The sequence below is a fragment of the Crocodylus porosus genome, unplaced genomic scaffold (assembly GCF_001723895.1).
Source record: "Crocodylus porosus isolate Cpor-Errol unplaced genomic scaffold, CroPor_comp1, whole genome shotgun sequence".
NCBI lineage: Eukaryota > Metazoa > Chordata > Crocodylia > Crocodylidae > Crocodylus > Crocodylus porosus.
Genome location: NW_017728886.1, coordinates 270,272,291 through 270,286,411, shown reverse-complemented (window position 1 = coordinate 270,286,411; position 14,121 = coordinate 270,272,291). Strand labels below are relative to the sequence as shown.

The following is a 14,121-nucleotide window of genomic DNA, read 5'->3' as shown; positions in this document are numbered from 1 at the left end:
TAGATTCAGTGAATGTTATAGGCATAACTGACATCCCAGGGTCACACAGCTGATGACAAGAAATCTTGCATTTGAGTTTAAGGAGTTAAGATTGCTAGAGAGAATTCATCCCTTTACTCTTCCCTAGTGCTTTCTAACAAAGAATCTTAATTCCTTTAATTAATGGATGTAGCTTCATAGCTCCTTGTAAGATGCTCAATGTAAGAATTAGCTCTATTTTAAAAATGAAAATGGAATAACATTTCTGTATACAACAGCAGGTGCTGTATAGGGAGGGGATAGAAAAGTAAGGATAAGGACCTTACGTATCCTACACTGGGAGATTTTTGTCAGCTGAGGTTCTTTATTTGGCAAATAAAGACATAAAATCGAATGGCTAGAAACCGAATCTAGACATATGCAGACGAGGACTAAGGTTCAGTTAAATACAGTTAAGTATAATTAACCACTAGAACAATTTACTCTTGGTAAATCTTCCATTACCTGATGGTTATGTTTCCAAAAACTGTATGCTAGCTCTAACATACAATATTGGCATAATCAGAAACTTCTGGGTGGAATTAAAGCCTGTGTTGTGAAAGATCAAGCCAGATCATAATAATCCCTTCCTGCTCTAAAATATATAAAGTGCAGGTTCCTAGCTCTGGTTCAGATCAGACCAGGCCAGAGAGCCTAATTATTACATCAGCTACCTTAAAATATACTAACCTGCCATCAACCACCTCCAAGCTAGTTGGAAGCAGAGTGTTCTCCTCTCACCTAATCACCTAGGGTTTTATTCTCCGGACTTTCCCTGACATTCCTCTCCTTAAAGTTTTTTGACTTCCTGGGAGGGAGGAAGAATGACTCATGATGGACAACATCTTCCCTGAAGCAACTCGGCTGCTTTCTTCCCACCCTTCCCATCTCTCTCCTCATTAAATATTCTCCTTCATGGAAAACAGTCTCACCTTCTGGGGATGGGGCAGGAATGACACTCAGTATCTTCTCTATCTGATTCACTGTGGATGTTCCAGGGAAAAGAGGTTTTCCAAGCAGCATCTCTCCCAGAATGCAACCAATGCTCCACATATCCACTCCCTTTGTGTAGCTAAGAAAAAAAACAGAGGGCAATAGGACAGGAGCTAAGCCAATATGTTCGTAACAGTTATCTCCTACCTTCTGTAAGGCCTTCCCATATAAAAAGGAAATCCAAATGTATTCATTTTTTCCAACAGGGAGGTTGTACCAATGTCCTGTGCTTAAGAAGGAAGGTAAATAAAGGAAACAACTGTGTGCTACCTTGCTGGGATTTATTTGCAACAAACTAAAAATTAGAATGCATGCTAATTTCTAAGAAATGAAACTACGTGGTCAGCAAAAAAATCTCTTGGAACCATAAATAGCCATATAAGAGTGACAATTACTGAAGCAGAATAAAAGGTGAATAATGGGCAAAAGACAGCTTGTCAAAACATCCACATTCTGTAACTGGGGTCTGAACCCAGTTTGTGTTTACATAATTAAACAATTAACTTTTGCAGAACAAAGACAAAGGAAAAGTAATTTTGGCTTTTAAAATACAGTAAAATTTCCTTTCCATCCTTGATAAAATAATAAAATCAAATATTAGAAGAAAAACTGTTATAGGGTAAGGGTGGCTGTGCCAGACCAAATGTCCTGGATCTTGTCTCATGTTAAAACAGAGGTGGGCAAAATAAAGCCCACAGTCTGGATTCAGTCCACAAATTGATTGTATCCAGCCCATGGCTGCCCCCAGGGTATTCCACATGGGTCTGATCCCTGCCCACTCCTGCCCAGGGCAACACAGTCCCTTTCCTACATATACTGAAGGAAAAAAATACTATATAAAAATAACACTTTTACCTCTGAACAAAAGAATTAATAAATAAAACCCCCCAATCCTCTCCACAGGGATAGGGCAAGCACTGTGTCAAGGAAAGTAGCCAAAAAGTGAGGAAAAAAGCACACCATCAGAAAATACTTAAGTCCAGACTGGGGAAGAAGGGCTGACCAAGGAGAACTAATGAACAGGGGTAAATGTGAGTGAATGGGAGTGATGAACAGTCTAGGGGGAGGCATACAAGTGAATGGCAAGGCCAACTGTTGTGTAAGAGATGAGTATAGAGAAGAGAGTTTAGATGTGCATAGACATGTGTAAGTTTGAGCTGAAACAGGAGTATATGTGCCAGTCTTTATGATATAGGAGGACTACAAGTTTTTTTACTTCTGCTGGTAAGTTTTCCTGATAATGTTGTAAAGGTGTAATACCACAAGAACTGAATTCCTAAACCTTCTCAGAACAGCCCATCTCCAAAACATCAAGCAAACTGTTCCCCAGTCTTTCAGTTACCTGTGAGAGGAAAGCAGGATCTCAGGAGCACGGTACCAGCGTGTTGCCACATATTCTGTTAGTGTAGGGTTGCCTTGGTCCTCATGGAGCTGACACAAGGAACGGGCCAAACCAAAATCACAAAGCTTAACAAAACAGTCTGTGTCCAGCAGGATATTTGAAGGCTGCAGTTGAATACACAATACGATAAGTTCTTTATTCTCTGTGCAAAAGAAGAAGGATAAGAAAACCTATGCCAGGCTGCAGCTGCTCCTGCTAGAACAAGCAAGAGAGCATGAGTATTTCAGGAGACAACTGACAAAGCAGTTATGAATTACTCCCTTCAAGTTGTGAAATAGTCTTGTCTGTTTTCTCACTTCCTTCACACCTCTCCATAAACCATTTAAAGTAAGCCTTGACTGAAGGAAAAACACTTCCCTTTAGGTAAGGACTAATGATTGCAAATGCACCTTTTGGTCTCTGTGAATGACATTTCCCGAATGGATGAATTTGGTGGCCTTCAATAGTTGGTAGAGAATGTAACACTTGTGGATGTCTTTCAATAAACTCCCTTTCTTGATCACAGCATGCAAATCTGTCTCTGTAATACAAAATATTAACAAATTATTGGTCAGAAATGTAAGAGGCTCAAAGATAGGACATCAGGTCCATTTCCTAAATACCAACATTTCTAGCTCATTTTCAGCATGAGCTGAGCAAGGTGACTGTTGAAAATCTACAGTGATTCTGAGAATACCATAACCTCTTCAACATTTGTTCCACTTCTGAATGTTGGGGATATTACATGATTAACTTCAGAGTTACTGCAGCAGCTTCACACAGGGCAGAGAAAACCACTTACATCCCTGAACTCTTCAAAGTTCTTTTCAACTTTCCCTTATGGTACTTGTTGACTAACACAACTAGAGTTGCAGCTAGCAAAGGATGTGAATGAAGGGTAACAAGATTTCATAGATTATTAGGGCTGGAAGAGAGCTTGAAGATCACCAAGTCCAGCCCCCTGCCCCAGGGGCAGGAAGTGAGCAAGGGTCAAAGGATCTCAGCAAGATAAGCATCCAAACGTTTCTTGAATGAGTCCAGAGTAGGTGCCAGTACCACTTCTGGAGGGAGTCTGTTCCAGGCCTTGGGGGCTTGGACAGTAAAGAAGTTTTTCCTTCTGTCCAGCCTAAACCAGTCATGGAGGAGTTTATGACCCTTGGTCCTTGTTATCCCTTGGGGCGCTCTGGTGAACAGACATTCCCCCAGATCCTGATGCAAGAGTTTCTACAAGTATGGCAGTAGCAAGAGGAGGATCAGGGAAAGAGTAAGTCACATACTGAATGGAGGAGGCAATCTTGTAACATAGGATGCAGAAAGGGCTAAAGTACTTTATGCCTATTTTGCCTCAGTCTTCACAGGCAAGGTCAGCTCCCAGACTACTGCACTAGGCAGCAGTTTGGGGAGGAGGGGAGCAGCCAACTGCAGTGAAAGAACAACTTAGGCACTATTTAGAAAAGCTGGACATGTACAACTTTATGGGGCTGGATGGGATGCACCCAAAGGTCTTGAGGGAGTTCGCTGATGAGACTGCAGAGCCACTGGCCATCACCTTTGAACACTCACAGCAATCAGGAGAGGTCCCAAATGACTGGAAAAGGGCAAATATAGTGCCCAATTTAAGAAAAGGAGAAAGGATGATCCAGAGATCCACAAACCAGTCAGCTTCATGTCAGTCTCTGGAAAAATCATGGAGCAGATCTTCTCAGAATCCATTTCTAAGCACTTGGAGGAGAAGAAGGTGACATAAACAGTCAGCAATCAAGGGCAAGTCATGTCTGACCAACCTGATTGCCTTTTATGATGAGATGACTGGCTATGTGGATGCTGGGAGATGGGTGGATGGGGTGTACCTTGATTTTAGCAAGGCTTTTGACAGGTCTCCCACAACATTCTTGCAGGCAAGCTAAGGAATCATAGAATCATAGGGCTGGAAGGGACCTCGAAGGATCATCAGGTCCAGCCCCCTGCATGAGCAGGAAAGACATCTGGAATCAAATGACCCTAGCCAGGTGACCATCCAGTCGTCTTCTGAAGACCTCTAGGGTAGATGATTGCACCACCTCTGTGGGGAGCTTGTTCCATAGTCTGGACACTCTTGTTGTAAAGAAGTTTTTCCTAATGTTCAGTCTGAAACTATCTTCCAGGAGTCTGTGGCCATTGTTTCTAGTTTTCCCCCACGGCGCCCTAGTGAACAGTTGTTCACTGAGCTCCTGATGTACGCCTCTGATATAGCAATAAGCTGCAATCAGGTCCCCTCAGCCTTCTTTTCTGTAGGCTGAAGAGTCTGAGATCCCTCAGCCTCTCCTCGTGTGGCTTGCCATGCAAGTCCCTGATCATCATCTTGAGCTTTAACATGTCCTTGTTGAAGTGCGGTACCCAGAACTGGACACAGTACTCCAGCTGCGGCCACACCAATGTTGAGTAAAGTGGGAGAATCACTTCTTTGGATTTATTGGAAATGCATCGATTGACGCATGCCAGAGTTTTATTGGCCACACGGCTACTGTGTCACATCGCCCGCTCATATTCATGCTGGGGTCTATTGTTCATTTGTAGTGCTGGTTAGTGATGCCCAGCCTGTAGGTGTGCTGGCAGCTCTTCCTTCCCAGATGCCGCACTTTGCATTTCTCTGTGTTGAACCTCATCTGGTTCCCTTCTGCCCAACATGCCGGCCCATCTAGGTCTGCTTGTATCTGCAGCCTATCCACACAACCCCATATCTTGGTGTTGTCCATGAACTTGGCCAATGGGCTTTTCACCCCCTCATCCAGGTCATTAATGACGATATTGAACAGCACTGGGCCAAATACCGGCCCTTGGGGTATGCCGCTACCCACATCTCAAATGGATCAGTGTCATCTTGGCATCTGTACTCCGTGTCCTAACCTGCAACCAGTTTCGCACCCACTTGACGGTCCTGCAGCTGAGCCCGATATCTTCCAGTTTGTGATCAGTACCTCGTGGGATACCAGGTCAAAGGCTTTCTGGAAGTCGAGATATGTGATGTCAACCACTTTTCTCTCGTCTAGGTGACGAGTCACCTGATCATAGAAAGAGATGAGGTTGGTCAGACAAGATCTGCCCGCAACAAAGCCATGCTGGCTGTCATTCAGTATCATGCCTTCTGCAAGTTTGTCACATATAGCCTCATAGTTTCTAGGGTCAGAAGGGACCTGGACAGATCATCAAGTCCGACCCCCTGTTCTTGGCACAAACGAGTACTGGGATCATAATACCCCAGTCAGATATCTATCCAACCTCCTCTTGAAGACCCCCAAGGTAGGGGAGAGCACCACCTCCCTTGGGAGCTCATTCCAGAGCCTGGCAGCCCTAACGGTAAAGTAATGCCTCCTGCTATCAAGCCTGAACCTACTCTCAATCAATTTGTGGATGTTATTTCTTGTTATCCCAGGTGGTGCCTGGGGGAAGAGAGCCTCTTTGATGAATGTTTCTAGGATTTTCCCTGGAATAGAAGTTAAGTTAACTGGACTGTAGTTTCCCAGGTCTTCATGCTTTCCCTTCTTGAAGATGGGCACAATATTGGCCCTCTTCCGCCCTCCACTGGAAGTATAGGTGGGATGAATGGATTGTAAATTAGATAGAAAACTGGCTGAAGCATCAGGCTCAGAGGGTAATAATCAATAGCTCAACGTCTAGTCAGCAGCCAGTATCAAGTGGAGTGCCCCAGGGGTAGGTCCTGCAGCTGATTTTGTTCATTGTCTTTGTCAACAACCTGGAAAATGGCACACCGTGCACCCTCAGCAAATGTGAAGATGACACCAAGCTGGGGAAAGCAGTAGATATACTGGAGGGGAGGGCTAGGATTCAGAGTGACCTTGAACCTCACGAGATTTCTTTTGGTCCAATCTGTCAACAAGAACAAGTGCAAAGTCCTGGACTTAAAACAGCACAATCCCACGCACCGGTACAGGCTGGGAGGCTGACTAGTTGGGTAGCAGCTCTGCAGAAGAGGACCTGGGGGTAGCAGGGGACAAGAAGCTGAATAGATCCCAGCAGTGTGCCCTTGTTGCCTAGAAGGCTAACAGCATCCTGGGCTGCATTGACAGGAGCATTACCAGTAGGTCCAGGGAAGTGATTATTCCCCTCTATTCAGCACTGGTAAGGCCCCATCTAGAGTACTGTGTTAAGTTTTAGGTTCCCCACTACAGAAAGGATGTGTAGAAATTGGACAGTCCAGTGGAGGGTGACAAAAATAGTGAGGGGGCTGAGGGACATGACTTGTGAAGAAAGACTGAGGGAACTGGGCTTAGTCAGTCTAAAGAAGAGGAGACTGAGAGGGGATGTTATAGCAGCCTTCAACTACCTGAAGGGGGGTTCAAAGGAGGATGGAGCTGAACTGTTCTCAGTGGTGGCAGATGATGGAAAAAGGAGCAACAGTCCTAAGTTGTAGCAAGGGAAATTTAGGTTAGATATTCGGAAGAATTCTCTCACAAGGAAGGTACTAAAACACTGGAACAGGTTACCCAGTGAGATGGTGGAAGCTCCATCCTTGGAAGTTTTCAAAACCCGGCTAGACAAAGCTTTGGCTGGAATGATCTAGTTGAGGATGGTCCTGCTTTCAGCAAGGGGGTGGACTAGATACGACCTCCTGAGGTCCCTTCCAACCCTAACTTTCTATGATTCTAGTTCTTCTGCCAGTCCCTGTCCTGCTGCTAGGCCTCAGTTAAAAGGGCTGCATTCAAATTTAAGGGTTTTACACCAATCATACTAAAAAAGTAAAAATATGTAGTTGCCAGTAAAAAGCATACAGTAAAAAAAAAATAATAATCTTGGTTTGGAATTCCTGCTTGACTACAGTGATAGTTTTACACTGTGCTGCCTCCAGCCCCTGCCAGGGGCCCCCTACTTGTCCCTATACTCTGACATCCCTGACTGCATCCTGAACCATGCTGCTCCACCCTATTCCATCCCCTCCCCAGCCTTAACCCTGCCAGGCCCATCCCCCTCATCTGGGCATGGACCCCAAAAAAGCCCACCTGCAACCTAGAAGTATTTCAGGTACTCTGAGATGCAGCAGCAGCATGTGGCTGACAAAATACATCCTGAAGAATTCTGTGCTCCCATCTGGACACGAGGTGGCACTGCTGTGCTCTGTCTGTCAGGGTTTCAATCAAGCTGTGGCTGCTTAGCGTTTTTACTGAAAGTTTTGTTTGTTTGTTTACAGACTTTACTGATAGCCATTTTAAGTGGATTTTTTTTATTGATAAAGTTACTGACAGCTGGCAACCCTGTTATAAGCATACATTCAGCATAGTCACAAAATGGTCGATATTAGTATGAATCACTTTCTCCCTAAATCATTTCCCTGTTCCATTAATTCTTCCTAAACAGAATCGCATTGCACATAAACACCCATTTACTTTTTACCTCTCTCTCTTCATCCTTTGTAAGCTGTCATCCAATTCTGTTCTCATGTAATTGCTTCACTACATTCAGCCATATCAGTGCTTTACCGCTTCATTTGCTCCACCCAACCAGCATGTCTATCATTCTCATTAATCTATCTGCCTAGATTAATATTCCTACCAATCCCCCGAAAGAATCTTTATATTTTGCTGCTTTCATGGGAAACGAATCAAGAGAAAGAATTCAAATGACCCATACAGAGGTGGTTCTCACCCATTGACTCAAAAACCAGATAGATGTCCTTGTCATTCTGGGCCCGTATGACATCAAGCAATTTGATGATGTTTGGATGTTCCCCAAATTCCTGCAGGAAAAAAAAAAAAACACCCACTTGTGAGACTCAAATGTAGGCTGTACTGGAGCACTGGGCAGTACAAGCATTGATTAGCATTAGCACATACAGCACTCACATAGAGGCATTGACCAATGTAGGTCTCACTAGAACAGTGACTGATGCATGAACTGCTCATACAAGCTTGAGCTGCAATAAGCACATACAAGATTGGTACAAGATGACAGAGAATGATACACGATGCATGAGACTGCCAGGAAGGGAAGCCAGGTGTATCAAGGACAGGACAGTGCAATATTCATTTGATAAAAGACAGAAAAGGAACACACAGATCAGGATACATGACAGGTACAGTGCAGTACAAATGTATTATTCAGTTTCTTCTAGTCAAAATGTTTTTGTTAGTTATATATGGACTGATTTACAGAAAAGAGGAACTGGGAACTTGGAACTTTGTGCTGGCCTGGCAGATGTAGGTTTGTGCTAATACCTTGTCACAGGCAAGCACAGGCTAATGGAAAGGAGAGCACTGTGTACTGCAGACAATAAAACTCTTGAGTCTTCATTGCTGAATGAGCCTGTGGTCTTTGTGTATGCTGTGAGCCTCATACACTGCAGTCAGAGACAAGCAGGTGATGATCAAACACAACATCATGTACCTTTGTTTACAACCTAGTGGAGGTAGAAAAAACACAACACACAGTGCTTCCTATTACACTTCAAAATAAACACCAGTTTATCTTCACCATAAAAAGGTTGGAGACCGGTCTTATGGCAATGAGTTCCATACCTCAATTACGTACAATGTGAGGAAGAACTTGCTTTGTTAGTTTTAAACAAACCTTAATCTAAAAACTGTTAACCCAAATTAGGAACCAACCCTAAGTATTAACTTACACATTTAATGCCCAAAGCATAGAAACATTTGATCACAGAAGTATGATGATAACAGTGTCTTCAGTATTATTATTATTATCAAACAAGATTATGTTTAGTGGGTTACAAAGCTGTACATCTTGACAGGTGAAAGCAGACATAGCAAGTCAGTCAGTCAGTGGTGTTTGGCATTGTGCTGCAGGGAGAAGAGCCTGATGCGCAAGCTGCAAACCTTCCCCCAGGGGCTACAGGTCCACTCGCCAGATGGAAGTTGAAGCAAACTTTTCTTTCTGGCTTTCCTGCAGGCTTCAGCCTGGGCTCTCTGACCGTGTGCTGTGGTGACTGCACCAGGCTTGATCCAGCTTCTCTAGACTGAGCAGTTATGGGCAGGGTTCTCTCAGTTGTCAGTGGGAACACTGACTTTCTTGAGACCTTGTTTGACCTTGTCACTGTATCAGAGCTTTGGCCTTCCTCTGCGTCACAGGCAGTTCTTGAGTTGGCCATAAAGCATAGCCTTTAATTAGACGATCTTGAGGCATGCACTCCACATGTCCCAGCCAGTGAAGCCTGCAAGCATCCAGCATAGTCTGCATAGACTGGACACCAGTTCTCTCAAGGATCTCATTGTTGGTGATCCATTAGTCCCAAGTAACTCCGCTCCTGCTTGGAGTACGTGACCCAGCTTTCACAGGGGTAAAAGGAGGGTACTGAGGACATAGGCCTCATAGACAGACACCTTTGTGTTCAGGGTTAGCAGCTTGTTATTCCAGACATGCAAGATAAGTTTGCCAAAGGTGACTGAGGCTTTGCCAATTCTCACATGAAGCTCTCTAGAAAGGCTAAAGTGAGCTGGTAAGAGTTGAGCTGAGATAGCAGAAGTGATCTACATTGTCCAAAGCTTCACTAGTGAAGTAGATTTTGGGTGGGATGTCAGTGTCCTGTAATATGACAACTGTCTCCTTAATACTGGTGATTACCATACCAAACTTGGTACATTTTCATCATGATCTGCAATTTGTCAGTTGAGTTACAGACAAATGTAGCTTCATCTGTGAAAAGCGGATCCTGGATTTGCTCTGAAACTGTCCGGTGTTGAACAAGCAGCTGTCCGTCCTTGATTCAATTAGTATGCCAGCTTGATCATTTCCAAAAGCGTACTTGAGAAGGAGTTATCAATATTATTAGCAAACAAAATGATGTTTAGTTAGTCAACATTTCAGCAAAATAAACCCCAGGCATCCAAAACCATGGAAAAAATAGCTGAGAGGAAATCCCTGTGCACTTCTTTCCACCTACATGTTGCCTACGATGCTGCTAATAATATACCCCAATATTCCAAAGAAACTCTCACGTCTACCTTCATGAGCTACCCAAAAGCAATCTATAAATCAGTTTTGAATCTTGCACTCTTAAGGAACCTAAAATAAATCCTCACAGTTTTGATGTAAACTATATTAAGAAATCATCATAGTGAACTGTCATGCAGTCATTAATCTGAGGTTATTTTGCCTTAACACAGTCACTAAGTGTTCGCACTGAAGTCAAGTTTATCCTCACCATCCACCATACAGTTTAAAATCCACATTTTGCACTGATGAGAGAATTCTTAATTTCCCACTTCTCTTTTCTATGGTACTTATTACTATGGCATTGAACACCTTAGAAATATTTGTGATTTCTCTGTCCCAGAGCTTATGGGAGGGAGACTTACTTGCATTATCTGTAGCATGGGCACAGCCATCTTGCTTGGATATTTCAAGTTCATTTTAACAACCTTTGCAGTGGTGGGACACTGAGGGCCCTCATCCCCCTTTACCTGTGACAGGGTAGGGTGCTCTCAGTGGTCTTGGGCAATATGCCTTGTAGTTGTGTGTCAGCATCTATTTTAGCTCTAGAAACAGGCTAGATAAAACACTTGTACAGGATGGTTTGGATAGGAGTAGTGACTGGATGCTGAGAGACAACTTCTTTGGAAGTAATAAAACATCTAGAGCCCATTGATTTTAACCATGGTTGGGAGCACTCATTACTCCCGAAAAACCCTAAAAATCCTAAAGGTCTGATACACAGCACACTAATGGGAGTCTTTCAGTTGAAATGTAAGAGCTCTAGAACAACTCCAAAGCATTTCAAACTAGCTACCCAGAACAACAGAAGCCACATTTGAAAGTTCTGGTGCCTTGCGCAGCACCATCTAAAGAAGGTTGTGCCGAAGGAAGGACAGAATTCAGTTTTTGTGGGCTTAGTTAATTGCCTCAACCATGGGATCACTTTTTCTTCTATAAAACACAGGCCAGATCATCCCTAACTAGTGACTGTCCAATCTCTTCTTGAACACCTTCAATGTGGGAGAATCCACAGCTTCCCCAGGCAGTCTACTCCATTACCTCACTGTTTTAACAGTGAATACGTTTTTCCTGATATCCAGTCTAAACCTACTTTGCTACAACTTCAATCTGCTGGCCCAAGTCCTACACTCTGTAGTGAGAGAAAATGTGTTCCCTCTTAAGCACCTTTTCTGCAAGCTGAACATGCATAGCTCTGACAACCTCTCCTCATATGACTTGACTGCCAAGCTTTTTAACTTATTTGCCACCCACCTTCTAACCCTCCATCACTTCTGATGTCTTCCAACTAATGCTTCTATAGATACATACCAAAACCACAATTGCCTCTGTGCAACTGCATCACATTGCAGGCTCATATTGAGTCTGTGATCTACCAAGATTGAGTCTGTGATTACTGAGATCTCTCTCCCAACTAGAGTTGGTCCAATAAAAGATAAATCACCAAACATCTTGCTTTTCACTCCCCCTGCCCAGGACCATCATAACTATATTACTAAAACACTCTTTCAGTTGTATGACATCCTCTTTAAACTGTGCATGCTAGAACTGTATGCAGCCTTCCACATTCTGTTGTAATACACAAAGATAAAAATCACTTCACAAATTTTGACAGGATTTTTGTTTACCAAGCTCTGTGGCAAATGTGGACTGTATGTTTTCTAAACAGGGAAAGGAGTACGCAGCTTGCCAGCAGTTAAGTGCTTGTGGAATCAATTTTGATGCTGCTAAATATTTTAGTTTGTTGCCTTCAGTATAGAATTGATTGTGCCACTGTAGCTATAACCTTGGAGAAATATCTTTATTTTTAAACTAACGTAATAAATTCTTAGATAGTATACTGATGGATTTAGAGAAAAGTTGAGAATCCATGCAGAATTACTTCTTACAATCCATTTTATAAACATCTCCCATCTCCTATCCTACCAAAGCAATGGCCTCTAGCCATGAGAATCTAATTTCTCCCATACCTGACAAGATCTTCCAGTCTTGACACCATGGTCTCCCTACTAAAACATCTAATGTACCTGACAAAAAAAAAAAAAAATCAAAGGACTGACAACAAGCAGGATATATGACCATGAAAAAAAAAGTGACAGGTGCAAGGACAGGTAAGAGTTAATCACAAAACAGAACTCCTGATGAAAGTGTAGATGAAACAATGAAACCACAGGAAAAATATAAGACAGATTCATTGTACAATGATTGTTTGTCATGGTGGGGACACAATGCAGAAAAAGAATGAGAGAAATGAGAGGAGATAAAAGCTGTGTGCATTTGCACTTTGACTAAAGGGTGAGAAGTAAAGAGGCAAGTGTTGTTGGAAGAGACATTGAGGACACCTAACACCACTTAATGGGGTAGAAGGCGGGTGTCACTTACCTGCAGGAACATAATTTCTCGGAACGTTCTCTAAAATAAATGAAAACATTTATTATTGTCACAGAAAGATAAGGGATGGAAAGAGAAGTGACTGGCCAATGAGAAGGTTAAGGCTCATTCATGGAGGACCAGATGTTCCCTACATGGGGGAGAGGCCAGGAAACAGTGTCTACAGTCCATGGTTTAAAAGCCTAGGTCAGCAACCACTTAATCATACATGTCTATGGGGGAAGAGTCCTGCTACTACCAGCCATGCAGTAGTCTGCATGTTGAGAAATATTTTTATTTGTACTGTGTAAGAGTGGAACATGATAGTCCTGTTTCCCATATAAATATCAAAACCCTTACTAAGATGTTGCCCTTAACTACTTGTGTGAATAAGCTCCAGAGACTTGTGCCTGAGTCAGTTTGCGAACCTTTAGAATACCTGTGAAGTCCCCACGCATATCGTCCAGAACATGGCAGGGCACGGCTCCTCACCTGAGCATCTGTTCGGTTTCTGAAAGCATCAAAAATCTTCTTGACGGCAACAATTTCTCCTGTCCTGCGGTTGACTGCTTTCCACACGATGCCATACGCCTAAAGGGAAGAGGACGGCAGGCAGAATCATGGTTCGGAGGTACGGCTGCTCGGGTCCAGCCACAGCGGGGGAAGGATATTCTCAGAAGAATGGAACAGAGAAAGGGAAGCACTGAGCATCTCGAAGGGAAAGAAACTACCAGCAGCAAGCTGAGCCTGGAGCCCAGCCCAAGGGCGAGGCGAGGCTGGGGCAGGCAGCGGGTTCCCGGTCCCCTTCTGCCCTGCGCAGCCGCGGCCCGCAGACTCCGGCCACCTCCCCGCGCCCGGCCCCGACTCCGCGCAGGCAGCACAAGTGGGTGGAGGGGCAGACGGAACCGACTCTACTGCTCCCCGCCGCGCAGCTGGCACGGAACACCCCGGCCTTGGCCCCAAGCGCGGACGGGGCGGGGCGGGGCGGACAAAGGCACGAGGCGCTGGGTCGTGGGTCCCTCGAGGGCAGGGGCAGGGGCAGGGCCGGGCCGTGCTCACCCCCTTGCCCAGGCGTCGCTTGATCTCGTAGGCCCGCGACACACAGTCCTCCAGCTCTGCCGCGCTCATGCTGGGACCGGACCGCGGTGCACGCCGGAACCCCGCCGCGCCCGGCTGTTGACCACCGCTGCCATAGAAACGGCGCAGGAGACCGGCGCATGCGTACAGCCGCCCCGCCCCACGGCTTCGCTCCGGGCGTGACGTCACCGGCCGGGGCGGAGTCGAGCAGGCGGGGGCTCCTATCTTGATCCGGGGATGTCCCCCGCCTCTCCCTAGTCTTCCCTCTGGGCGTGACGTCACCAGAGGGGGGCCCTGCTCCGCCCCCCCGGAGCAGGGCCCCACGCACGCCCGGGCGGTCG

General features: G+C 44.8%; 1 protein-coding gene across 2 annotated transcripts in view; it reads right to left on the bottom strand.

The window, feature by feature from the left end:
* MAPK15 (mitogen-activated protein kinase 15) overlaps positions 1 to 13,920 on the bottom strand; it is a 37,646-nt gene extending 23,726 nt beyond the window's left edge. The window contains exons 1-7 of one of the 2 annotated variants that reach the window (XM_019553751.1): positions 13,763 to 13,920; positions 13,196 to 13,294; positions 12,716 to 12,745; positions 8,033 to 8,123; positions 2,803 to 2,933; positions 2,354 to 2,517; positions 951 to 1,090 (exon numbers count right to left, since the gene is read on the bottom strand). In XM_019553751.1, coding sequence (XP_019409296.1) covers positions 951 to 1,090; positions 2,354 to 2,517; positions 2,803 to 2,933; positions 8,033 to 8,123; positions 12,716 to 12,745; positions 13,196 to 13,294; positions 13,763 to 13,831 — 724 coding nt within the window. In that variant the 5' untranslated portion in view covers positions 13,832 to 13,920. The remainder of the gene's footprint in view (positions 1 to 950; positions 1,091 to 2,353; positions 2,518 to 2,802; positions 2,934 to 8,032; positions 8,124 to 12,715; positions 12,746 to 13,195; positions 13,295 to 13,762) is intronic. The other variant, XM_019553746.1, reaches the window with a different exon arrangement.
* Positions 13,921 to 14,121: the final 201 nt, after the last annotated feature.